This window comes from Myotis myotis, unplaced genomic scaffold, assembly GCF_014108235.1.
Source record: "Myotis myotis isolate mMyoMyo1 unplaced genomic scaffold, mMyoMyo1.p scaffold_m19_p_5, whole genome shotgun sequence".
Taxonomy (NCBI): Eukaryota; Metazoa; Chordata; class Mammalia; order Chiroptera; family Vespertilionidae; genus Myotis; species Myotis myotis.
In genome coordinates this window covers 68,279,109-68,306,883 of record NW_023416357.1, presented here as the reverse complement: position 1 = coordinate 68,306,883, position 27,775 = coordinate 68,279,109, and the positions used below count along the sequence as shown (strand labels likewise).

At 38.4% G+C, this 27,775-nt stretch overlaps 1 protein-coding gene across 5 annotated transcripts in view; it reads left to right on the top strand.

Annotated features, from left to right (window-relative positions):
• Nucleotides 1–17,262, top strand: part of TRIM36 (tripartite motif containing 36) — a 32,840-nt gene extending 15,578 nt beyond the window's left edge. For 3 of the 5 annotated variants that reach the window (XM_036309332.1, XM_036309333.1, XM_036309334.1), the window contains 7 exons: nucleotides 1,531–1,680; nucleotides 2,626–2,721; nucleotides 5,657–5,910; nucleotides 6,641–6,765; nucleotides 10,620–10,910; nucleotides 14,034–14,331; nucleotides 15,927–17,262. In XM_036309332.1, the coding sequence (XP_036165225.1) occupies nucleotides 1,531–1,680; nucleotides 2,626–2,721; nucleotides 5,657–5,910; nucleotides 6,641–6,765; nucleotides 10,620–10,910; nucleotides 14,034–14,331; nucleotides 15,927–16,278 (1,566 nt within the window). In that variant the 3' untranslated portion in view covers nucleotides 16,279–17,262. The remainder of the gene's footprint in view (nucleotides 1–1,530; nucleotides 1,681–2,625; nucleotides 2,722–5,656; nucleotides 5,911–6,640; nucleotides 6,766–10,619; nucleotides 10,911–14,033; nucleotides 14,332–15,926) is intronic. The other 2 variants (XM_036309335.1, XM_036309336.1) reach the window with 2 other exon arrangements.
• Nucleotides 17,263–27,775: the final 10,513 nt, after the last annotated feature.

The window sequence follows — 27,775 nt, the reverse complement described above, 5'->3', positions numbered from 1 at the left end:
CGATGAAGAGTTTTATTTTGGCACCTTGAATACTGACTCTGACGTAGAAAGTGATAACGTTTGTAGTGATTCTAGTAGGGACGTAGTTCCAAAAAAGAATTAATAAATCTTGTTTATCCTTCATAATCTTGCATGATATGTATCACTGCTCTTTCAATGGAAATTAATTCCGACCAGTACGACACCCATGTCTAAATTTAATATGACCGCAACCATAAAATTATTTTCGTTGCTACTTCATAACTGTAATTTTGCTACTGTTATGAATCGTAATGTAAATATCTGATATGCAGGATGTATTTTCATTGTTACAAATTGAACATAATTAAAGCATTGTGATTAATCACAAAAACAATATGTAATTATATATGTGTTTTCCGATGGTCTTAGGTGACCCCTGTGAAAGGGTCGTTCGACCCCCAAAGGGGTCGCGACCCACAGGTTGAGAACCACTGGCCTTGTGTTATTATGATCATTTCTTGCAGAAAGCCAGACTTTATATTTTATTTTAAATGTAGTGGCTTTGAGAATGTAGGAATTTGGACAGGCTAAAAAATGTGAAATCTTTTCCAGTTGTTTTTCTCCAGGACCTGCACATTGATGTTAGGACTTTCATATTGGACTTTTTTTCTTTCTAAATGATCAGAGCAGTTATAGTTGCTTAAAATCTAAACTGTCAGAAGCATGGACACCTTTCTGATTTCATCAACACACTAGTCTAAAGAAATCTGCCCTTCCAAATGAAAATAGTTATTTTACATAAATCTTCAAATGTACCGCTAATGATAGTTTACTGAATAAAAGATAGAAATTTAACTCGGCACAATTCTAAATTTGGTTAATATGTAAAAGCAAACACATCTGGAAGCCTATAAAGTGTTCCAAGACTCTCTTGTAGCAGATTTCTTGTGAGGATAGTGAGGCCCTGGGTTCTCATAAGTTATCTGTTATGGTAATTTATAAAAATATTGATTATAATTATTAGGAGTTGCCTAGTCAGTGCCCTAACCAGTTTGGCTCAGTGGATAGAGTGATGGCCCCGCAGACTGAAGGGTCCCAGGTTCGATTCTGGTCAAGGGCGGGCTCAATCCCCAGTAGGGGGCGTGCAGAAGGCAGCTGATCAGTGTTTCTCTCTCATCGGTGTTTCTAACTCTAGCCCTCTCCCTTCCTCTCTATAAAAAAAATCAATAAAATATGTATTAAAAAAAGAGTTGCCTCATCAGTGTGGTCAGAGCCTTTCTAAGTTGGTCAAACATTCTACTTAAGTCTGATAGGAATGAAATTTTCACCATCTTGTCACCAAGTTTAAATATATACATGTTTAATTGACCATTTGAAATTGAACAATAGTAATTCTAATATAGAGACTTTTCATATGATATACCAAATGCTTTTATTTCTTTTTACCCTGTTATCTTTTATATGGCTTTATTTAGTGATTTTCTAAAGCAGATCTTTGTATTTTGGGACTTTGAGTGCCCTGCGAGCTATGATGACCCTAAATCACAATTTTATTCTTTTACTCGATAGATTTTAATGTGCCCAGAACATGAAACGGAGAGAGTGAACATGTACTGTGAATTATGTAGGAGGCCAGTTTGCCATCTCTGTAAGCTGGGTGGCGGTAATCATTCCAATCACCGTGTGACCACTATGAGCAGTGCCTACAAAACCTTAAAGGTAGGACTTGTGTTTATTTTTGGAACTACATTTTGATTCTTTATTTTGCTTTATGCCTTTAACTTTTTGCTTTATAAAATCATGAGCTTGTTATGTGGTCTGTTTTACTGGTGTTTATGCTTTTTGGAGACCTATGAATAAATGGACCCTGCTTCTTGGTTAAAACTAAGACTACATAAACACAGACTACCTGTGTCTGAGGACAGAGAAAGCTGGAGCCATCTCAAATAAAGGCTGCCATTGACCAGAGACTTTGTCTAAGCATTACAGCTTACTGGGAGTGACCCCTAGTGCTCTTAGACCTTAAACCATATTCTGATTTCTGTCATCTATTCTTCTCTAGCCTATCTTGTATTTCTAATTTAAGCTGTTTTAGAACCAAGTCCTACTTCAATTTAAATGGCCAAATTCTTCTCCTTGCTGCTGTAGCTAAAAAGAGTACACCTCCTGCATCCCATACTTCTGGTCCTAGCATGGGCCTGACAGGGACTTACTGGAGGAGCTGTCATCTTGTAGCTGAGCGCTGAGGAAGTACCTCTCAGCCTGGGGAATGGTGGTTAGTATACTGTGCACTGAGGAGCTTCCAGCTCAGCTACCGACTGTGATGTTTGAACTCAGTGAGCTCTGGTTCCCTCATCTGTAAAATGCTGGGTTAAGACACAAGATAGTCTGTCCCTTTCTATCCTTGATATCCTACAGTTCTTTCTTGGTCCTGTTTTGCCTCTAGTCCTCAGAAACCTCGTTCCTTTTCCTCATGGGTTCTTCCTCTCTCTCTCCAGTGAGTCATCAAAAAAACTCACTGTGTCTGATTGGTGAATGTTCCAAAGAATTAAAGATGGATCTTTTAATTGATGTTACTGTGTAAAAAAGGAAAAAAAAAGGTTCTTCAAGACCTGCATTAAACTTCTATCTCTGCTTATTTGTGTTACTAATATATTCCAACAGGAAAAACTTTCAAAGGATATTAATTACCTTATTGGCAAGGAGAGCCAGGTGAAGAGTCAAATTTCTGAACTAAACTTGTTAATGAAAGAAACAGAGGTAAGTGATAAACTGGTTTACATATTCATCTAGACAACTACTTTTTCATTTATAAAATTTTGAGGGTAATATATGAATTGGGAGTACAAACTTGTGTTAGATTTTACTTCTGCTTTTCTGGGACTAGGGAAACAAATACAAAATATAAATTATAATGCTATGACATGTGATCAGTGTTGTGATAGAGGTAAGTGATTAAATAATATTTGAGCACAGCGGAAAGAATGACTAATTCTTATGTGGCAGTTTAGGTCTCAAAAGTAGTAACGTAAGGGAAATGATAGCTTTTGCAGTTATTTATATTTTACAAAGTTAACATCACATTTGAAAAATGTACTGTATATATGGATAGAACCAGGTTTACTTAAAATTCCAGATACTCTTAATTATATACCTGGTATGTAATTGAATATGTTCACCAAAAGACATGTATTAGAATGTTCATAGCTGCATTATTTGTAATATCCATAATGTGGAAACTATCCAAATGTTCATCAATACTGGAATATAAGTAGCAGTAAGAATGAGCATCTGCAACTTTGTACAACAATATAGGTAATTCTTGCAATAATATTGAAAAATGCTAGATATAAAGGAGTATATACTGTGTGATTCCATTCATAAAAATTGCCAGAAAAGGTGTAACTGGACTATATTGTGAGAATTCAGTATAGGAATTTTTGAGGACAGGGGATTAGTGCTTCAGAAGTTATAAGGGTGGCTTCTGGGATACTGGTAATGGTCTTTTATTTACCCTGGATGCTGGTTACATGGGTGTGTTTGCAAATATTCATTGATCTCTACACTTATGTACATTTTTCAGCTTCTGTATTATATTTCAATACAAATTTAGAAGAAAAAAAAGGCCAGGATTGGGTTATTTTAAAATTCCACATATTCTTTACTAACTTAATGCCTGTTTCTTTTTTCTCTTTGAAATAAATTGAAGAACCATTAATTACTCTTGATCATTTTGAAATTTATAATGAAATATAAAAAATATCCTGACTTAGTATGAGACTACTTCTTTTTTTTTAAAATATATTTTATTGATTTTTTACAGAGAGGAAGGGAGAGGGATAGAGAGTTAGAAACATCGATGAGAGAGAAACATTGATCAGCTGCCTCCTGCACACTCCCTACTGGGTATGTGCCTGCAACCAAGGTACATGCCCTTGACCGGAATCGAACCTGGGACCCTTGAGTCCGCAGGCTGACGCTCTATCCACTGAGCCAAACCGGTTAGGATGAGACTACTTCTTGAAAATTTTTTTCAGAGATGGGTTAAAATTATTGAGAAATTATGCAAATTAGTCCTATATTACCAGTATTGCTTTTGTTTTTAATATTCTTTTTCTGATATTTTCTAATTGTATTCACCACCCTAAGTAGATTGTGGTTTTTTTCCCATGTAATTTAAAAGTGGAATTTTGTTTTTATATTTTTGTCTGATTAGTGTAATCCCCCAACACAGAACAAGTTGTCACCCAGAGTATTAGTTGCTTCAGGGATTGCGTGCTGGTCAGTTTAAGTTTGTTTTACTCCGCTGTTTCTCAGTCATGCTGCCCTTCTGAAATAAGGAACACCCAGGACATGTTGGGAGTTTTTCATTCAGTAGGGTGAAAATGGAGGAACTCAGGTATCAGGTATTCATGTAGACACTGATTCCTTAGGATCCTGGAGAAATTACTTAGTTTGTACTTTTGGCCTAAGCAGCATTTGTAGTCTTATCCGTAAGACTTTTCTACAATAGAGAATTTATCCATATTCTTGGTTTTCACTCAGTGATGATTGTGATACTGTCTTTTTATCTATAATGTATTTAGCTAAAAAGAAAAATCTTTTACCTACATATAATGATATTTCTGAGTTTAATGTTTTGATAGGTCTTTGAAATACTACCCAAATGTCACCACCCTCTCCTTCCCCTGTCCTACCCATTTAAAAAACGTATGGCTGCTCGGGTTAGGAAACAGAAGGGAATCTGGAAAAAATTTTCTCTCATTATAAGTATTGTCCAGAAGTCACTGGAAAATGCACAATGCACTTCTGTAACATATTGTCAGCTTTTAAGAATGTTCTTGGAGACTTTTTTTTCTGTTGGCTCTTACTTAGGCTCTAGTATAATGAGTGCTCTGATGGTCTTATTTTCAAAATCAAGTTTATCTCTACTTTATTGGTATTACAACAATGTTTATAAGCACTACAGACAGGATCATTTTTTGACAAAGTAGAGGAATACTTATGTTGTAGTGAAAATAATGTGTTTTTTTGAGAATATGTGACATTGTGGCAGGCATTTTATGTAAATAATCTTTTTCTATCTTCAACCCCCCCCCCAAACCTAAATGGTTTCTCTGATCCCCAGTTTTCAGAATAGAAAAACTTAAGCAGAAAGAATTTAAGTAATTTGCATAAAGTCATATAGGACTTATACAATTAAATTATGGTATTTGAATAGCTACATTTTTATATCTTAGTAAGGGATGTCATCTTACTGAGTTTCATGGTCATGGTTTACTTTTTTTAAAAATTGGAATAAGGTGGGAAAATATTTCCTTAATTAAATTAGAAATGAATTAAAAACTCCAGAATTGTATTTTCTCTTGTCTATGGTTAAATCAGTTAATTTTGCCTCAATTTCCTTTGTATACAAATTGAAGGTTGTTTTCTTACGTAATTAAATACATTGTTTATTGCTGAACTGTGGAGATCAAAAGTTGAAGGAAGGTACAGTATTATGGAATTACAAAGTGCGCCTAAATAAAAGTTGCCCATCATACCTCGCTGATCATTTCTTGATGTCAGATTTCATAGTCAGACAGAATTTATTTTCTTTATAATATTTGGGTTTGTTTTATTGAATTTTGGTTATTTTTGTGAAAAGACATTGGGATTTAGCAGATGTAGTAATGCTTTGCTTGTTTTACAATAGTGTAATGGAGAGAGGGCTAAAGAAGATGCAATTACACATTTTGAAAAGCTCTTTGAAATTCTAGAAGAGAGGAAATCAAGTGTTTTGAAAGCAATCGATGCTTCAAAGAAGCTAAGATTAGACAAATTTCAGACTCAAATGGAAGAATATCAGGGGCTTCTAGAGAACAATGGACTTGTGGGATATGCACAAGAAGTGCTTAAGGAGACAGATCAGTCTTGCTTCGTACAGACAGCCAAACAACTCCACCTCAGGTATTTTACTTTTAACCTAGAATCTCCTTAGCAATTTATTAAATGCTGCTGTATGTTCCCTTTAGCTCTGAGCAGTTTGTTCATACTGTTGTTACCTGAAATACCTCTTGCTTCACTCTTTTTTTTTGACCCACAAAGGGAACAGCTCGCTCTCCTTATCCTTGACTTCTGTTTAGTCAGGCCTTCTGGGTACAGAAACCCCTATGTTCTCCATTCTCCATGTACCACACCTGTTTTCTGAGTTTTTTAAAAATAATTCTTTATTGTTGAAAGTATTACATATGTCCCCCTTTTTCCCCCATTGACCCTCTCCAGCCCCCTCCCTATACCCCGGCCCCAGGCCTTCAGTGTCCATGGGTTATGCATATATGCATACAAAGGCTTTGGTTGATTACCTCCTACCTTCCCCCACCCCCTCACCGCCCTTCCCTCTGAGATTCCGCACTCTGTTCCATGCTTCCATGTCTCTGGAACCAGTCAGTTCATCAGTTTGTTTTGTTACTTAGATCTCACATATGAGTGCGATCATGTGATACTTGTCTTTCACTGACTGAGTTATTTCACTTAGCATGATACTCTCCAGGTCCCTCCATGCTGTCTCAAAGCTTACTTCACTTTTAACTTGCATGTTGAGTGAGGTTTTCTTTTGTTTATCACATTGCAGATACTTAGTCTGATTTGTCTTTTTTAACGAATCATTTTTACATAAAATATATCTGTTTGAATACAGAATACAGAAAGCTACGGAATCTTTGAAGAGCTTTAGACCTGCGGCCCAGACTTCTTTTGAAGATTATGTTATTAATACATCTAAACAAACAGAACTTCTTGGAGAATTGTCCTTTTTCTCTAGTGGTAAGTTTTACTAATGGCAGAACTCCAGTCTTTTAGTCTATATTTGCATTGTGTAGGAAAAACACAAGTTCTCTTCAGATGGATATTACTAAGTGGTATTTCAGTTGCCCAGAATCATTTTATCTTAAAATCCTGTTGCATTTATGTTTCCACACACAAAACTGTATTCTATTGGTTTGTGTTTTAAAACATTATGTAAATGGCATCAAATTGTATGTCTCCTTTATTGTAAACTGCTTTTAAAAAAAATTAAGTTTAAGATAAATATTTGTTAATACACAAAGTTCTGGTTTAAAGCTATACTCTGTGTATAGTATTTCATTATGTAAGTCATTTCCCTATTGAGAGAAAATTGTTTCTATTTTTTCTCATTATAAACAATACTGTATGAACATCCTTATCAATGGTTGTTGTGTACATGTATGCGAGTTTCTCTAGGGTAGAAATCTAGATATCCCCAGGCTAAAAGTGACGAACATGATTGTGTTTACCTTGCTATATTACTTTGATAGGGCTGCCAAAATAAAATGTCTAGAGTTGGGTGCCTTAAACAACAGAAATTTATTTTCTTATGATTCTGGAGGCTCGAAGTCTGAGAGCAAGGTGTTAGCAAGATTGATTTCTTCAGAGGCCTCTCTTGTTGGGCTTGCAGATGGTCATCTTCCTGTGTCTTCCCTCTATACCAGCCGTGGGCAAACTACGGCCCGGAGGCCGGCCCGTTTGAAATGAATAAAACTAAAAAAAAAAAAGACCGTACCCCTTTATGTAATGATGTTTACTTTGAATTTATAGTAGTTCACACAAACACTCCATCCATGCTTTTGTTCCGGCCCTCTGGTCCAGTTTAACAACCCATTGTGGCCCTCGAATCAAAAAGTTTGCCCACCCCTGCTCTATACACATCTGTGTCCAGATTTCTTATCAGGACACCAGTCATACTAGTCATATTGGATTAGTGCCCACTGTAATGACCTCATTTTAACATAATTACCTTTTTAAAGACCCTATCTCCGTCCAATGAATGTGACTTTCTGAGTTGTTGGGGATCAGAACTTCACATGAATTTTGGGGAGACACAATTCAGCCCATAAGACTTGCTTATGTTTATGTTTATGTTTTGCTGCTCCCCAGAAGAGAGTACTTCCTTCTTTTTTAAAATCACCTTTTCACCCTCCTCAGATTTTTCTTTTAGTGATGGAGAACAATTACAATTCTTAGAAAGGTATACTTAATTTTAAAACATAAAGAGGCCATTAAGAGTGCTAATGTTGCTAAGGGTGTGAAAGAAACAGTGATCACAGGCAATTGAAGAGGCAGAAAAACTGTTGTTGATTTAGATAAATGAAATGCAGATAGCCAGTGACAGCATGTCAGAGACACTGATATATAAACAAGCAAAGATCTGCATGTTGACCTGAAAGACCATCCCTGGAACGAATTCTGAGAGTGATTCCTTTAAGGATAGTGGGAGGTGGTTCGATAAATTCAAAAAAAGAATGTTTATTTATAGATTAAACAGCACATTAGACATCTATTGTATGTATATAAGAAAGGTTAAAAGAGAGAATCATTTGGGGGTCTGGAACAGATTATTTCTTATGGGGAAAAAGGATTCCGTTTTCGAACAAATCACTTTTGAACAGCCTTCTGGAATGAATTAAGTTTGAGAACCAAGGTTCCACTGTATATATTTGTTACTCTTTGAAATGCTGATTCTACTTCATATACTATACTCCCCAAAGGATATACTTTTTCATAAACGCTAGTTTACTTAGAAATACAAAGTCTTCCTTCCCTGGTGATCCCACAACAGTCTTTGGAAAGATGAGGTTGAAGGTGGGTAATCTTGGGTAATACCAGTGTATAACAGTGTACAACAATGGGAAGTGGGCACCCAATTTCTGGCTGATGGATTATGGTCTCCTCATTTTCTCCTGAATGCACATTTTTTTAAGTAAGCTATGTTTCAAAACAAAAAAGGGATGCTAGGTTGGGCCATACGAGTCGTGTTATTTGTACCTAGTGTTTTCTTTTTTTCACTTTAAAATATATTTCGGATGACTTTCTAGATTTCATTATGGTTGCATAAATGCACTATACCCAGACATGCTAATACATTGCTACATATAACTGGGGGATAAGGAGAAGAGCAGACTTCTACTTTCCATTTCATATACTTCTCTGTGATTTGATAAAAATAGGTTTGCTTGTGTGTGTGTGTGTGTGTACACATGTAGTAACTTTTAAAAAAATATATATTGATTTTTTACAGAGAGGAAGAGAGAGGGATAGAGAGTTAGAAACATGGATGAGAGAGAAACATCGATCAGCCGCCTCCTGTACACCCCCCACTGGGGATGTGCCTGCAACCAAGGCACATGCCCTTGGCCAGAATCGAACCCGGGACCCTTCAGTCCACAGGCTGACGCTCTATCCCAGTGATGGCGAACCTATGACACGCGTGTCAGAGGTGACACGCGAACTCATTTTTTTGATTGATTTTTCTTTGTTATATGGCATTTAAATATATAAAATAAATATCAAAAATATAAATCTTTGTTTTACTATGGTTGCAAATATCAAAAAATTTCTATATGTGACACGGCACCAGAGTTAAGTTAGGGTTTTTCAAAATGCTGACACGCCGAGCTCAAAAGGTTCGCCATCACTGCTCTATCCACTGAGCCAAACCAGTCAGGGCTGTCGTAGCTCTTATAGCTCATTCTTACCATATGATTCAGATGGTTTAACTTATTAGAATTTATTCTATGAAAAAGATTATGGATATGCACAATGACTTAGCGGTAATATTTTAACCATTGTATTTTTAGTGAAAAATTAGAAGCATATAAATAAAAGTTAATACATTCCATACAGTGGAATGCCACTGGGAGAAAAATACTAGCAGGATCTACACAAAATTATTGTAGTGGTTATCTTTGAATTACTTAAAACATATTTTTGCATGTTTTATGTAGCTTCTAATTATCTTACAAAAATCACATTTATACTATGAAAATATTTAAATTGCTTTGCAACTCTTTGGAAAAATATGAAAGAAAATTGTATAATGTTTCATTGAAATTTTTTTGCTATGTTCACCAAACTTAGATTTTACTAGTAAAATGTTTATTAAAAGAATTGTTTATAGGAGGACACAAATTAATATTTTAAAGTTGTGGGTTGTTATTCAGTAGATGGAAATTGAAGGCATATAGTTAAACTTTTTATTTATAGTGTTTGCAGAATTAATATAAAGCTAAAATCGAGTCTTTCCATTTTTGGTCTTATTTTTCATTCTTTTCCTTTTAAGTTATATACACAAATGTACCTTTTTAAATCTCTACTTAACTGTTTTTTTAAAAATTTTGTGGTAAGAACACTTACCACGAGTATCTGCTTGTAGCAGATTGTAAGTATGCATCACACTAGTTGACTAGGCCCAGTGTTGTGCTGCAGACCTTTAGGCTTGTTCATCTTGCTTAAGTGGGACTTTATGCCTGTTGACTAATACCTGCTCATTCCCCGCCCCTGGTAACCACCATTCCAGTCTTTGATTTTATGAATTGGACTGTTTGAGATACCTCTATCATGCAGTCAGTTAAAATACTGGCAGCATCTACACAAAAATTGTCTTTCTGTGCCTGGCTTATTTCACTTAGTATGTCTGCAGTGTCCATCCATGCTGTCACATGTGCAGGAATTATTGTTTTTCTCATACATAGAATTACAGATTTAGAAAGTTGAACCGTACAGAAATCATTTAAGTGTTGCCAATGCATTTTTTTATTGAGGAAAAACAGATTCTTTAATAGCAACATTTTAACGTTATTTTCTGTTTCATAATTTTTCAGGCATAGATGTGCCAGAGATCAATGAGGAACAGAGCAAAGTTTATAACAATGCGTTGATAAATTGGCACCATCCAGAAAAGGATACAGCTGATAGCTATGTCCTCGAATATCGGAAGATTAATAGAGATCAGGAAATGTTGTCTTGGAATGAGATAGAAGTTTGTGGCACAAGTAAAGTTATTTCAGAACTTGAAAGTAACTGTAACTACGCTTTCAGAGTAAGAGCCTACAAGGGTTCCATCTGCAGTCCTTGCAGCAGAGAATTGATTCTTCATACTCCTCCGGCTCCAGGTATTGTAACCATTGGGAATTAAAAAGCATAGCGTTGGAAGAGACCTTGATAAACATAAACTAGCCAATGTCTCTGTGTAGACCCACAGTAAAAGCAGCTCTCATTTGTAAAAGTTTATGGAAACCATACCCAGCTAGGTTTTAGAAATGGACTGATTACATTAATTTCACCATGTAGGCTGAGGAGAGGATTAGATTTTTGACTGATATCAAATAAAGAAAAATTGAAAGGAAGAATTTGAGGGAGCAGGGCTATTAATTTGGAATTAAAATTACATAAATGCTACCATACAAGTTTTAAATAGTATAATTCTATATTTGTTCCAGTTTATAGAAATCTCTAGAACATAGAATCTAGATAGATAGTTTAAAAATGTATTGGTATAATATGAAATAGAATTTTGATTAACCAAATTTATACTTGTTTTGATTTCCTAACAATGATTCCTAACACCTTGGGATATTTTAGAACCACGTGGATAGCTTTCTCCCCAGCCACGGTCCCTCCCCCTTTCAAGTTAAAACCCACTGATACTACAGTGGGGCCTTGACTTATGAGTGTCCTGACTAACGAGTTTTTTGAGATACCAGCTGTCTCTCGGCCGATTTTTTGCATTGAGTTGATAGAGTAATTTGAGTTAACGAGCTCCTTATGGAGCTCGGTCTCGGAACGAATTAAACTCGTAAGTCAAGGCCCCACTGTACTTACAGACGTCTTTAGATTTTTATAGAATGGGAATGATTTATAGGTTAGTTGATGTTCACTATAATGTCTGCATGGACAAGGGACACTTCGACCAAGGTCATGCTCGTTGTTGTTTGCGGGAAAACATTTTGCCCTGTTGGTCACTGCCTCAGAGGTCTGTCAGTTGGTTTCTAGACCCCATAGCCCCTGCCCATTTGTAGTGGCTTAGTTTCCATATTTTGTGCAGTCTGTCCTTCCTTCCCTTTTTGTTCAAAGTGTACTCATTCACTGTTGGTTTTTCATGCACATTGTGGTTAATTTTAAAAAATGAGGATACAGATAAATAGAGTTGGCTAAAAGGGTTTTTCTTGAATCTCAATAAAACCCAATAGAGTTTTAGGATGGATTTGCAGTTATTATGTAAACATTTTATAGTGCATGCAGTCTTCACTTTCCTTTCTAGTCTCTGACTGAAAGTGGAAGAAAAAAAGAAACCTGAAAGTAGCTACTGTTTTCAGTGACACAGCGGAGGGGGAAGGAGGAAAGGAAGTGTTAAATGTTGTCTTCCTTTTCTGAGAGAAGCATATGAATAGGGTGACCATTTAAATTCAGTTTGCAAACTGGGAGAGTTGAGATCAAAAGGAAGCTTGCAAGCATGCATGACTTACCTTATTGACACAATAGGCATCACCAGAAAGAACGAATGTTGGCTACGTATGGAGAATGGTTTTAACTTGCTAGTAGACAGTTTTGAAAATTGTGGTGTATAATATAGTTAAAATTTACCATTTTAATCATTTTAAAGTGTACAGGTCAGTAGCATTAAGTACACTAACAATGTTGTGCAACCACCACCACTCACATCTGTGGAATTTTTTCACCTTTTCCAAACTGAAACTTCGTGCCCATTAAATAGTAATTTCCCATTTTCCTTTCCCTGGTAACTGCTATTCTACTTTCTGCCTCAGAGTTTGCCTGTTCTAGGTTCCTCATATAAGTAGATTCACAGAATCCTTTGGTGACTGGCAGGTTTCAAGATTCATCTATGTTATAGCATGTCAGAATTTCCTTCTTTTTTAGGCTAATATATTAGGGGTCCAGTGCACAAATTCATGTACCTTGAAAGGAACTGTGGGCCGCGAGGCTGCTGTGGGCACAGGGGTGGGTCTCGGCCCATCCTCGTGCCCCCGCCCGGCCCCTCCCACCGCCGCCCCTGGTCCCCTCCCTGTCTGCCAGCAGCCCCGCTCCCACACACTGGTGGGGCTGGCCCTGCTCGCACCCACTGATGGCGCAGAGCGATTGGGGCCGGAGCCAGCACTGGGTGTGAGTGGGGCCAGCCCCATCAGTGGGTACGAGCGGCGACTGCTGCCCCGATTGCCCCTCAGGAGCAGGGGGAGGTGGAGAAGCCCTGAGGGACGATCGGGGCTGGCAGCTGCTGCTCGCATCTGCTGACGGGCGCCAAGTGATCAGGCTGGCACCAGCAGCAGGTGTAAGTGCTGGGCGGGACCTCGGCACATGGGAGCAAAGAATTTTCAGTAACCACCAGAGGCTTGCCCTGATGACAGCAACCGGCACCCCGCCTTGGTCTGGCGCCCCCGCTCACCTGCTCCACCATCCCGCCATGGCTGACGCCTGCCATGTTTCGAGCACACCCCCTGGTGGTCAGCACACATCATAGTGACTGGTTGTTCGGTTGTTCCGCCATTTGGTCTATTTGCATATTAGCCTTTTATTATATAGAATATTATATTTTCTTTAACCATCTGTTTGACATTTGGATTGTCCCCAGTTTTTGGACTAGCAGCTACTGTTATGCTTAATGGATTTGAGTTGATAGAGTCTTAGAAGTAATCTTATATTCATTCTCTAGTTGAGGAAATTAAAATTTAGGTTAAATTCCAGTTAAATGTTGGAGCAGGATTCAGACCCATGTCTCTCTGAACACAAAGCCTATGCTTTCTTTTTTTACACTGTACACTGTTCCCATGTTGATGAATAAGGAAGAGACATTATTAAAATTGCTGTTATTTTTTAAATTTATAAAATTTGGAGTAAATATTTAAGAAAACATAGATAATTATGAAAATGTACAACCCTTTATTTTAGGGGCAAAACACAGATCTAATAGTGTGAAATACTTAGGATAGATTTGTTTTATCAATTCTGAGGAGCCACATAAGTTTTCTCATGTTTAAAATATTTTCTTCTGCCTTTGAGGTTTCTGAACATTTCCAGGTATAGAGAGTTTATTGGAAGTTATTTCTAAGTTGGGGTTTTGGTTTGTCATAGTTTGGTCTATGGTAGTATGATACATTTTGTCTCTTTTCAGTAATTTCTATTTGAAAAACCTATCATTTTTAACAGTAAATTAAGAAATGCTAGTAAATTAAGAAATGCTAGTAAATATTTCTCAGACTAATTGTAAGCTTTATTTACAGTTTTCAATTTCCTCTTTGATGAAAAATGTGGTTATAATAATGAACACCTCTTGCTGAACTTGAAGAGAGACCGTGTAGAGAGTAGAGCTGGATTTAACCTGCTGCTTGCTGCAGAACGCATCCAAGTGGGATACTACACAAGCTTAGACTACATCATTGGAGATGTTGGGATTACAAAAGGGAAGCACTTCTGGGCCTTCCGTGTGGAACCCTATTCATACCTAGTCAAAGCAGGAGTTGCTTCCAGTGATAAACTGCAAGAATGGCTTCGTTCTCCCCGGGATGCAGTGAGTCCGAGGTACATTCTTTAAATTGATTTACAACTTGATAATTTTTTAAAAAGTAAACATGCTTGTTTTGCAAGGTAAGCTTGAAAATAGAACTGGATTTACTTATTACATTTCCAGCATACTTAGATTCAGGTGTTTTGGCTGTGCTTTGTGGCTGCCTAAGAAAGGGAGTCAAGTTTCTTTATTCACACAGGAAATAATGAGATTTAGCCATTTACAATGCTGTGAGTAAATAAGTCTGTTTTGTATACCTCTTGATAATGATATAGCTTTGCAGTTTTAAATTTTGAAAATCACATCAGTTACCTCAATTATGTGATAAAAATCATGCACATATGTAGTGAAATGCCTCTAATTGCAATACTTCACATTTGATATTAACTTGTTCTTTTGTCTTTAAATGTCCCATAAATAACTTGACAGAATTGAGTCATAATAAACATGTTTCCACAGCAAATAATTTCAGTGTCTTAAGAGATTGACTATTTAATGGAGATTATGCAGTTTAATTTTTTTAGATGGTGTATGGTGAAGTAGCCCAGACAACTTTTTAAAATATATATTTTTTTATTGATTTCAAAGAGAAAGGGAGAGGGAGAAAGAGAGATAGAAACATCAATGGTGAGAAAGAATCATTGTTCTATCGGCTGGCTGCCTCCTGCACACCCCCTACTAGGGATCAAACTAGAAACCCTGGCATGTGTCTTGACCAGAATAGAACCAGTGACCTCCTGATTCATAGGTCGACTCTCAACCACTCAGTCAAGCTGGCTGGGCCAAACATAACTTTTAACCACTTACATGAACAGAATCCCAGGTTAACAATCTGAGCAATAGGAAAAAATTTTGCACAAAGATGAGAAATTGACATAATAATGAAAATTGTATTAGAGAAATGGTTACTTAAACAGTGGCATGTCCACTTGATAGAATATTAGTATTAATCATATTTTAGGAATATTAGAAGTACAAAAAAATTTAAAATGGTTGATGTCATATGGTCATATAAAAAGCAAAGTATGCATAGGAAAAAAAATGGAAGGAATCTCGTATCAAAATTTTCTATAAGCTCCTATTTTCTATACAACAGGGAAAAAGCCTTCAGAATACTTGCTACATCATAGCTCTATGTAGAAATCCCGATTGGGAAGTAGAGTTCTGCAGAGGAGAATGAAACACGCCTTTTTTCTCCTGAATTATGCAGTGCCTATTTATTTAGTTTGCAATTCCTTGGGTTAAGGCACACATCTTGGTTTGGTATTTTCTTGTGTATGATTGTGTGCTATACATACATAATCTTTGACAAGTCCTTTAGTTCCTGTCCCCCTGGTTTATTTTTGATAAACAAGTTATTTTTTAGGTTCTCATCTGTGTATTATCTAGGTAAGAGTGGATGATGTTTTAAGACTGAATTTGGGGTGTGTTTGTATAATTCTGAATGGTAATGTGTAATCTTATGTTTTTGTTTTAATAGAAAATTTTTGATATATAATTTATTTCAATGTTAAATCAGTGTATATTGTCTTGTAAAATGTTTCACAGTTACTTGAAGGCCTATGGATAATGATTCAGATAAGATTGTACTTTGTGTGTTGTGTTTTAGATATGAGCAAGACAGTGGACATGACAGCGGAAGTGAGGATGCCTGTTTTGATTCTTCACAGCGCTTTACGTTAGTTACTATAGGCATGAAGAAGTTCTTTATACCCAAGTCACCTACTTTTAATGAAGCTGAAAATAGAGTTCTTCCCATGCCAACAAGTATAGGGGTTTTCCTCGACTATGATAAAGGCAAAGTGGGCTTCTATGACATGGATCACATGAAATGCCTTTATGAGCGCCAGGTGGACTGTTCGAGCACCATGTATCCAGCATTTGCATTAATGGGCAGTGGAGGAATTCAGCTTGAAGAACCCATCACGGCAAAATATCTAGAATACGAAGAGGACATGTAGTTTAAGCATCTGATGTGACTTAGAAGGAAAAATGTAGGCAAAACAATGCCTGGGTGTTTACCTTCGTAACTAATTACATATCATCTAAATATTCTGTCGCCACACTTGTTTTTTGTGTGTGTTTCTTCTTAAAACACAGAAAACCTAAACAGCCTTGCCTCTTCCATGTCACTCTTTTGCCTTTCACAAATAACAGGAAAAAGACACACTGAAATGGTTAACTGGATTGTCTTTCTTTTTTTTATGAACATGAAATTTATTTATGCTAGCTGGTGTTGCTGATACTTACATTCCTTTTGGGGGGAAAGCATACAAATGTATTTATTATGTTGTTTTTGTGTTTGGTTTTTCAGTTTTATATCATGTTTGTGTCCTAAGAGAAGATTTTTTTTTTAATGCCTAATGGATAGAAGTTAGTACTAAACATTGTGTCTTGCATTTGTTTTTAAAAGAAAGATGGGGTAAAGGCCACAGAAATGGTAATATATTTAAATGGAAAATTATGTATTTTGAGATGTGTAAAGAATATTAACAGTATATTTGCCCGGAAAATGAATCCTGTTTTTTTTAAAGATCATAAACTATTCTTAAGGACATGAAAAAGTGTTTTCTTAGCTGTAACGTCCATATGTGCATGTGTAGTAAACATAGTTTCTTGCAAGAAACACAAAGGTAGTGGTTAACACATGTAGCTCTTCATTTTAATCACTTTTCCCCCCCAGATAAAATGTGTCTGGGAAAACTTGTCATTCATAAAACATGTTTTATGAAAATATTTGCATCTATGTCGAGTAATTATTTTTCATAAATATTAGTGAAGATATGTTGATATTGGTCTTTTGTTTTTTTATCCCCTCTTACTGTGTCTTGTGGTTTTCATTTTTTGGCACAAATATGACATATCAGATTGTCCTGGTTTATGTTTACATTTTTAAAGAGTTAATGATCTATTTTTAGTGTCATTAAACATAATATGTGGAATAACTAACTGGTCAGTTGTATGCATTTTCTGTGGCTCATTGTTTGGTAATGAGCATTGGTAATAAACAAGTGAAAATACGAATTTATTGGTTTAGGAGTAATAACCAAAATCATAATGACTGTATCCTTTTAAAAGTTCATTTGAAGAATGACTTTATCTAAATTTTATGTTCATTTCTGAAACATCTTTTTCTTAGGTGGTTTTATTTAAACTGGTTGTTCTCTTGAAGTTAAAATGTTAGAAACTAGACTGTTATGCATTAGCACTCATAATTTTGGAATGCTTGTGACATATTCATAGACCTTAGGCCTTTTTTTAAACTATATATTTTTAAATGGAAATCTGTTATTCAGGCTGATAGCACTAAATTAGCTACCCCTCACAACCCAAAAATATCATGGAGAATTGCATTGTTTAGTAGGCTTTGTTACTTTCCCACCAATGACTAGCACTTTATGATATAGGCTGAACTAAACAAATATGCAGTGTTATGTGGATCATTGTGCAATAAAACTGCTAACGTCACTGGGTGGTCAGGTTTGATAGTCTCAAGCCCGTGTAAGCACATCTCTTGTAAACATTTAAAAAATGAAGCTTTAAATAGGAATAGGAAAGCTGTTTCAAACATTGTATAGTTGTAAATTGTTCTGGATTTCTTGCATTTTTAATAAAAATTAAAAGTAAGTGAAGTGGAATTATTGAAATTGTTATTCTAAAAATTCTCAGTATGTTTATATGGAAAATGGAAGCAATTTATGAAAAGCTGTCAGCTGAATATATTAACTTAGAGCTAAAGTTTTACCAGTATATAAAATTATTTTTGGCATTTAATTATTAGCTTTAATTTGTGTGGAAATGATCATTAGAGAAGCTTAACATGAAACTAATTTACTTCAATTAAGTCATCAGTTTGTCTAATTTTTCTGATTCATAATGGATCACATTTTGATCAAATGACTGGTCCTTTAGGTTCACATTTTTACTCAGGGTTATGGGGCTCTGGTAGTTGTGGTTCACTGTGGATCACAGTGGGCTATCCCTAGAATACTAACCTCATATTTACTGTTCCTTTTCTTTTTCTAAATATATTTTTATTGATTTCAGAGAGGAAGGGAGAGAGAGAGAGAGAGAGAGAGAAATATCAATGATGAGAGAGACTTGAGCCAAATGATGGGGTTTGAGCCCTGACCAGGAATCGAACCATGACCTCCTGGTTCATAGGTCAGTGCCCACAGTGGGGCACTGTTGCTTTTCTTGAAAGTAGTAAGAGCCAGACCTATCTCCTGGGGATTGAAAACAATCTAGTGCCATTAAATCTTGTCCTGTAGCCCATCATCTGGTTGGCCTGGAGAGTGTGTTCCATGAGGGAATGTAATCAGTTGTATTGCTACAGAAAACAGTTGAGAACTAGTGTTACAGGCAAGAATACTCAAGAAATGATGCTCTACCAGATAAATTTGCATTCATTTTAAAGGTGTTTATGGGATTAACATTATGAGACTTGGGGGTCTTCTTTTGCTTTAAAAATAAACCTGAAGGAATTTAAGTTTTTAAAATTTGATTTGGAACTACATTTCACAAGTTTTTAACCTCTGCTATATATGAGACACTGTTCTGTGAATTGGGTATAAAGTGAACAAGACAGTGTGACTAGGTTCCTGCTTTTTTTTTTTTTTTTTTAATATATTTTATTGATTTTTTTACAGAGAGGAATAGAGAGTTAGAAACATCCATCAGCTGCCTCCTGCACGCCCCCTACTGGGGATGTGCCCACAATGAAGGTACATACCCTTGACCAGAATCGAACCTGGGACCTTTCAGTCTGCAGGCCGACGCTCTGTCCACTGAGCCAAGCCGGTCAGGGCGTAGGTTCCTGCTTTTAAAAGCTTAATTTCTAGGAGGGAGAGGTGATAAAAATGGGAGGGTCTTAGAGCATATGAGATGGGAGCTAATACAAGATTTGGTGATCCGGGAAGCCCCTCTGAGGAGGTGAGACAAGCTTGACACCTGATTGCTAACAGCTGGCCATACAAAGAGGTAAGTGAAGAGCTCCCTCCGTAGATAAAACACAAATGCACAAAGGCTTTGAGATAGTGAATTAGATTTCCGGCAGGAAAAATAATCCACCCTGGATGGTTCAACTAAAAGGAAAAGTGAATAAAAGGATTGTTAGCAGTGGTTCTCAACCTTCTGGCCCTTTAAATACAGTTCCCCATGTGACCCAACCATAAAATTATTTTTGTTGCTACTTCATAACTGTAATGTTGCTACTGCTAGGAATCGTAATGTAAATATCTGATATGCAGGACGGTCTTAGGCAATCCCTGTGAAAGGGTCGTTCAACCGCCAAAGGGGTCTCAACCTACAGGTTGAGAACCGCTGGCTTAGAGGTAAGGGCAACCTTACAGGAAGAAACAAGCAATGGTGAGCTGGGGAAAGACTAGCCACAGCCTGAAGAGCATGGAGGACAAGGGGAAAGGGTGACTAGATCTCAGAGTGAGAACCTTAAGTGAGGATTGTTTTTAGGAGCTGGGGTTGCCACGGGAGGCAGCTGTTTCTAGAGATGTGCCAAGACGGAGGGAGCGAGAAAGAATAGCCTCCACCTGTTCTGATCTGCCAGTGCGGCCTTTGACCAAACTCCGCTGGAAGCCAGCCAGCCAGGGCTTTCTAGAGATGCAGGCAGCAGGGGTCATATTTCTGGGGCAGAGAGGGCAAAGCAGGGCCCTGGTGGTGGTTGGGGGGCAGGGGCATAAATGGAGAATAACTGGCACAAGTGGGGAGGGCTTGGTGAATGAGAGGGAGACGGGAGGCTATTGGCCACTGTGCTGACTGCTTAAATAAGGGCATTTATACCGTCCGAAATGTTAAAAACAGAAGCCTTAGAAAGCCATGCACCTTTTCCCCTTCAGCTTTCTGGTGTTTCTCTTCCTGGTTGGCCCTTCTATGCTGCCAATCTGAGGCTAGTGGAGCTGCTGCTTTTTTGAGTTTGCCATCTCTTGTCTGAAATCTCTTTGGAATAGGGAAGAATAAGTGCTGTGGTTAAGAAAACAGTATCCTTAAAGTGCTGACCAGACTGATACCTGCATGCTAAGTAAGATTGTAGAATACTGTCCAAATGAAAATAAGTTGACGTGCTGTGCATGAGTTAGACAACAGCCTGCCTGCCTGTGGATAATTTTTTTTAAAAATATATTTTATTGATTTTTTACAGAGAGGAAGGGAGAGAGATAGTTAGAAACATCGATGAGAGAGAAACATCGATCAGCTGCCTCCTGCACATCTCCCACTGGGGATGTGCCCACAACCAAGGCACATGCCCTCGACCGGAATCGAACCTGGGACCCTTCAGTCCACAGGCCGACGCTCCATCCACGGAGCCAAACCGGTCTCGGCAATATAATTTAAAAATACTTTAAAATTCTTTCATTTCCCTCTAGATTTCTTTGTGTAAATTATCTAAACTCAGTGGTTTATTTTTTAAATGCCATCACTGCTTGCTTTTAGGAAATCTAAAAAAAGTTCCTTGGTGTTTATGTTGGCCCCTGTTTCAAATGCAGGTTGAGTCCATACTGACTAGCCAGGTTACATGACTGCCTCTGGAGGTCTGCTTTCTGTTCTTGTAAGGCTTGGTCTCCTAAGGCACAAATCTAAGAGTAGAGCTGCTCTCCTTTGGAACAGTGTACCTGTCTTGTAATCTTAAGACTTGAGCAACCTGATTTTCTAACTTACGTTCCTAGGTTGGGTGGTAAGGACTATACGCTTCTGTAAAAGTATTTTATATCTTTTCAAAATGATATATATTATACCTATATATTTTCAAAATAACTCCTTAATTTGTTTTCCCTGTTTGGGTTCTGTTGTGCCCAGATTTCAAGATTCCCAAGAACCCCCACAGGGAGCCCATCAGTCCGATGCAAAAGCAAAGAGTCATTCATTTCAAACCTAGGTTTGGCTCCCCTGCCACACTCACCGATGCAACGGTAAGCTCCAGTGGCCGAGAGAGAGCGAGGCCTGATGGGATTGTGGGTTTTATAGTAAGGGCAGGGGAGGGGACTGTGGGCCCCGCCGATTGGCCAGGCGCGAGTCGGGTCTTGTTACACAGGATGTGGTCATCTCTCTGGCGTGCACGTCCCTTGATTGTCATTGGTTAGTTTAAAGAAATCCTGGGCGTGGCCAGCAGGGGCCTGGGCTTCCGGGAAGAAGGCACTCTCCTGAGCACATGGTGGCCGCCCCAAAAATGGAGGACCCAGTCCTCGCCCCCCCAAGGGCGAGCTGAGTCCAGGCTCCAGGGGCCAGTCCGGTTGCTGGGGGTCCAGCAGATCGACCAGTTCCAGCCCAGACAGGAAGTCCACGTCCTCCGTCTCGTTCCCGGGGGCGCTGGCGATCGCCTCCTCCTCCATCTCCTCGGGCGAGGGCACACGCCCTGCCCTGCCGCCGCTGCTGCCGCCAGGGGCGGCGGGCGGGTGGCAGCCTGCGCCGGGCTCCCGCCGTGGGCTGGGGAGTCGGTGCCCGAGGCCACCAGCAGCGTGGTCAGGCCCTGCGACTACTCGCCCTTTCAGGTTCCTTTTACCCTAGAAGGCCCCTCCATTTGTTTAAGCAAAGCACTTCTGACAATATGGAAAAATTGTAGTTCAGAAATTATTTTCTTGATAAAATTTTGTGGGTCACCAATTCCTCTGGTAACTTTGACATGCAAGCATTTGAATTCCTTCTTGGAGCATATCTAACATGCCTTAAAGTTTTTTAGTAATAGAGAATTCTAAAAACATTTTTAAAGTGTAAAGTTTGGTATGTTGTAGTACTTGTCGAAAGGTGACCTACTTGACTTACAGGTTTGGGGGAAAGCAGAGGGCTCCATAAGCAAATAGGCTGGGGGATGCTGTTAGTAAAGTCAGGCATTTGAATTTTGCAGTTCTCAGCATTTAGTGCGCACCTGACTCAGAATCTCACAGAGAGCATTCTATGGAGCACAGGGACATACTAGTTATGGTTAGTGTGGATTTTTGGTTTGTATTTATATCTGAGGTTTGTCACTTACTAGATGTGTGATCTTAGATAAATCGTTAACCTGTGAGCTTCATCCATCTGCAAACTAGTTCTAGTGGTTGTAAATGAGAGAATGTAGACAAAGGACGTAACAGTGTCCGGTGTGTTAAGTCACTCTATGGGGGCTACACTTATAGATTTTGAGCAGTTTTGAAAATTAGGTTTAACCTCCTAAGAGATCTTTTACAAATGGTGAGAATATATTTGAGAACAGAATTTCCCCAGAAAATCATAAGTCATGTAATTCAACTGCGGTTATTTGCTAAAATGCCCAAAATCAAACTGGAGAGACATAGGAATCATTAATTTGAGGCATAATTTATCCAATCAGATAAAAATTAAATCCAGTTTTCCGTGAAATCAGGATAATATAGTCCAGGTGTATTTCTTATTATGTAACAGTGAACCAGAGCTCATAAAATATGCAAGAAAATGACTTCTGTGGCCTGTGTCAAGGTCAGAGTCTCAGGCAAAGTTGGTTCATGATGGATTTCTCCTCGGCTCCTGGAGCCTGCAGATGGTCTTGTGAATTAAGAAGCAGCAGGCACTGAGGAGCAGTACTTCTAAGTGTTAACGTGCACATGAGTCACCTGGCCATCTTGTTAAAATGCAGAGCTTACCTCAGTAGGGCTGGGGTGGGGCTGGAGAGCCTGCTTTTCTAACCAGCTCCTGGTGAAGCCAGTGCTGCTGATCCCAGGTCACGGGAGCAGCTGGGCTTCAGGGAATCAAAGGATTCCTTTCTGCGTGTGGCCTGGGAATGGAGCGGAGGTACCAGAGCATAAATTACTTTTTCGTGAAAATGTGTCAGGCTCAACTGGAATGGGATCTGTGGTCGGAAGTAGGCCCCAGGATGTTTACAGGTAAGGCCAAAATTACTTCTTAAGGAAGCTTTGAATCAGTGTGGATCCGTGGGCAATCATTCAACTGCAGCTCCCCACAATGCTGTGTCACACAGTGAGGCATGCCTCCGATGTTGCAGATTTGGTTCCAGACCACCGCAATAAAGCGATTGCAAAAAAGCAAGTCGGAATCTCTTAGCTGTTGGAGGGGTCTTTCTTTCAATTTGTAAAAAAACGTGTCTGTGAAGCACAGTAAAGTGGAGTGCAATGAAACGAGGTCTGCCTGAAGAAGAGAGAGGTTGGACTTCCCAAATTCAGTGCAGGGGTCATGAGCACCGCCACCGACATGGTTCGTTTTACATCTCAGCATGTGTCTTCCAGACTGTGTCTTGAGTAGAATTTGCTTAATCCTGAGCCTTAGTCCTTGATAATACTACAATGTGTTAATTGCAAAATAGAGCCACAATTAGCTAAAAGGTTTGTTAGATAGGATTTGTCATTTTAAAAGTTTGCCATTTGTTGATTGCTGTGTTCCAGGAGCTATGCTAATTGCCTTATGTCAATCTTGTTTTATTCTCATAACACTTTGAAGAGGATTTTACCCATTTGCAGATGAGGAAACTGAGCATTGACAAGACTAAATTACCTGCCTGGATCTCAAAGCTCATCTGTGGCAGGGCTGGGATTTGAACTCAAAACTTATCCCAAAATCTAAATGTTGGGATAATCTATTAACCAACTTTCCTATGGAGGTTGAACCCATTTAAATATACAGCAATGTTTGCCAAATAAAGTGATGGCAATAATTGAAATATTGTTTCTATCATTATTTCTTCAAAAACAAGTTCTTAATGACCACATAGAATTTCATTGTTGGACAGTTAGATTTTCTATCTCTTATAAATAATGTTTCAAAGACTGTCCTTGGTAAGCGGTTTAAAAGTGGCCACTCCAGGAAGAATGTGTCTGTATATGTTTTGTTTTCTCATCTGTAAATGGGAAAAATACCTATCCTGTAAGAAAGCAAGAAAATGTGAACGCCTGTCTTTGGGTGGGGCATGCATTCTGCCATTTCAGTCTTTTCAAGTTGTTGTAACTTGCCTGCCCCTGAAAGCCTTCAAGGCTCACATAGAGTTTTGAAGAGACGTATCGTGAATTAGGAAGATGAGAAATTCCCAGTCTTTTCAATGTAGTCACTAGACTCAGCTTTTAAATATTTTCAAAGGCAACTAAAACTGTGAAGTTGGCAATTCAAATGGTTTGACAAGGAATCTGGTGGTATATTTGTAGGCAGTTTTCAGACTCAGATCTATTCTGAAATGGATGGAATTATAGATTCCAGTGAGGGACAATCCCATTATCTACAAGGTGCACCTGGTGTAGTCTTTAGTAGAGATGTGTGTACTTTGGTGACAGTGCCTCAAATCGGACCTTGTTCATAGTAATCTTCACTTTTTTCCTTTACCCCAAAATATGTTGTTCCAGAAAAGATTTTAATTTAATGTGTGAATAGTCTCATTTGAGATAATTTCCCTAATTCCCCCAAATAGTTGTTTGCTTCAGCCGTTTTAATTCAACCAGGATAATCTCGCTTATCTTTCAACCTGTCTATAGGTCATTTGTAATTAGTTTGAGAACTGAAATTACTCTATACTTTAAAAGGTTATTTATGAAACTGAAAAGGTTTTCAGTCTATATTAGCCTTCTCTCCATATCTCAGTTATATGTAGTTTGATTTAGGGGTAATAGAAATGAAAGGAGATCCAGAGACATAGAAGCATAGACCAGACTATTGAATCTCAGAGGGCTTGCTTTTTTTTGTTGTTGTTGTTAATATATTTTTATTGGTTTCAGAGAGGAAGGGAGAGGGAGAGAGAGATAGAAACATCAGTGATGAGAATCATCAATAGGTTGTTGTATTGCTTCTATTAACAGTTATCTTGGAATTAACCTTTGGAGGTAAGTTAACTCTGTAGCTTGCTTGGCATAAAGTGTCTGGTGTATAGTAGGTGCTCAGCAAATTCCAGACCCAATCAGCCTTAGATGCAACTGTTATAATGCCAACATTAACTTCTAACGTATAATGACTCTTGAACCTGTCCACTGGGAGTCTTCAGAAGTATCAGATATATATTCAGGATCCGATTTGCTCATGGGCTTCTACTATGACCCCCAACTCCTCTGCTGTCAGTGAACAAAAATCTTGAAACCAGCACATCACAAAAGAGGAAATCTAAAAGACCAATACATGTTTGGAGATATACAAAATAAGATCACATTGAGATTTTGCTAACACATCAAAATAGCGAATATTTTAAAGTCTAACAATACCAAGTATTTGTAAGGCTATGGACCAATAGGAACTCATACATAGCTTGAGGGAGGGCAGATTGGTACAACCAGGTTAGGCTAATAGTTTCTTATCTGGCACATTTAAAGGTTCGCATACCCAACCACCTCACAATTCTACTCATAGATGTATGCTTTGGAGATTTCATGGTCATGTCCATCTGGATCATGAACCAAAAGCTCATAATCCCAACTTGGAAACAACCCAGATGTCCATCAATAATATAATGAAGAAATAAATTATAAAACATTTATACAATGGGCTACTATAGAGAGCAATGAAAATGATTTACAACTACATATAACGAAGTGAATGAATCTCACAGTGTGCAGAATAAATGCTGTGCTATATGTCTGTGATGGTATATTAAGTTGAAAAACAGACACAAATTTTCTGGAACATAAGCTCCATAAGGGGAAGCATCTTTATTATTTCCATTGCCTAGAACAGAGCCTGGCACATATTAGATGCTTAATGAATAATTATTGAGCGACCTTAACCATATCATTTAGGAATGTATATGTGGGTATCAAAATATAAAGACAAGCCATTATAAAAGGAGAGTGTTACCTCTAGGGCTGAGGGAAGAAGGCATAACTGGGAAGGAGCTGATGAGAGGTGTCATAAGTGCTCGGAATTTCTTGACTTGGGAGGTGATGACAGGAGTGGAATCACTTTAATTTATTCCTTAAACTTTACATTTTCATATGCTTCTATGTAATATTCCACAACGAAATAGCTAATGCTGTTTTATGTCCTTATTTTGGAATATAGCTAGAGAGGCAGGTACATTTAGAGACTTTGGAAAGATCATATCCAGTTGTTCTCACTGGGACTGTCTGTGGCTGTGGTGGGGCCAGATTGGCATTGGTGGCCATAGAGCTTTTGCGTGTTTGCACCTGGACGTCTCAGGAGTCATGGCATAGGCACTAGAGGCCTGGGTTAGATTCCTGCTTTACCACTTGCTGCCTGTGTAAAATGGGAAAGCTAAAGAAGGCATTTTCTCAGCTGTAAAATGGGCACGACAGGAGCCACCTCATAGGGTTCTAGTGATTAAATGAGGATTAGATCCGATAATCTATGTGAGGCATTTTCACCACCAAGGCCTCAGCTAGCCCGTGGGGTGCTTTTGTGTGAATTAGAAAATGCATGCTCCTCCTCACAGACACTGGCTGGGTGGGAGGCACACAGCTTGGTGAGCAGATGACACCATTGTGTGAATTAGACAAAGGCACCCCTTCTGGGCAGAGGCAGTGGCTCCCCCTCCCCCCTCCCTGTGCTGAGTACTGCTGTTCAGTAATAAATACACTGCAGAACTCCAGGCAGCAGCCTTGGTGCTTGGCATGTAGTTAATGTTTAATGTAACTGCCATGATATAGATGCAAATTGCTATCCACTCAAAAGATGGGCTGTGTGCTGGGAGGCAGCTATACTTTCATGGACATAGAGCTTCAGTTCTTCCTGTTGAAGTTTTTTTTATACCACCTGGGAGGGATCATTTTCTGTTCATTCTCTTGTGCTTTTAAACACAGCTTGGAAACATGGAAAGAGTGCTACGTTTTGGGAATCTTTAGAGCCCTGTCTCTAGTGTCAGAGTTGGAGGGGCAAGATCTGAATAGTAACTAAGTTTCAGTTTCCTCCTCTTCAAACTAGGAGTTGGACTGAACTGTGGTTCCTGGACCTTGCTGGGTGGAAAGCAGAGGTGCTTCCGGGTTAGCAGAACAAGGTGTGATGAAGGCAGGGCCATGCTGCCTGGGCCAGGCCAGAGGTCCCCTTCCTCACCCACCGAACTAAAGCCATTAACTGCCCAGTATTTTTAAAAATTTGAAATTCTGCATAATCCAAGACACAGTTTCCCTGAAGTGGATGATCCTTTAAAGCCCCTCTTACTCAAACATTTTCTGACTCTTAAGACTCAGAATGGCAACAGGATAGGCAATTACTGTGAGTTTTGGTGTCAGACTCTGCTCCACTCTTCTGAAATTGGAGGACCTTGAGCAAGTTATGACCTTCTGGAATTTAGGGTTGCTGTGAAGGTAACATGAGTAATATGTTTAGCAGAAAATTAATGCCCCCTCCCCCCAATGTTAACTATTTCAATTGAGAATTAAAATAGATCCTTATATTATAAATTTTGACTCTTCCATAAACTTCACGATTCACTCTCCAAAGATAGAGCTTTCCTAAAGAGCAATCTGGCCTGTCCAGTGCTGTGCTGGGTGACCCCTATCTGATGCAATTTTAGACACGGGGGGAGGGCCTGATACCCTGGAAAAATAA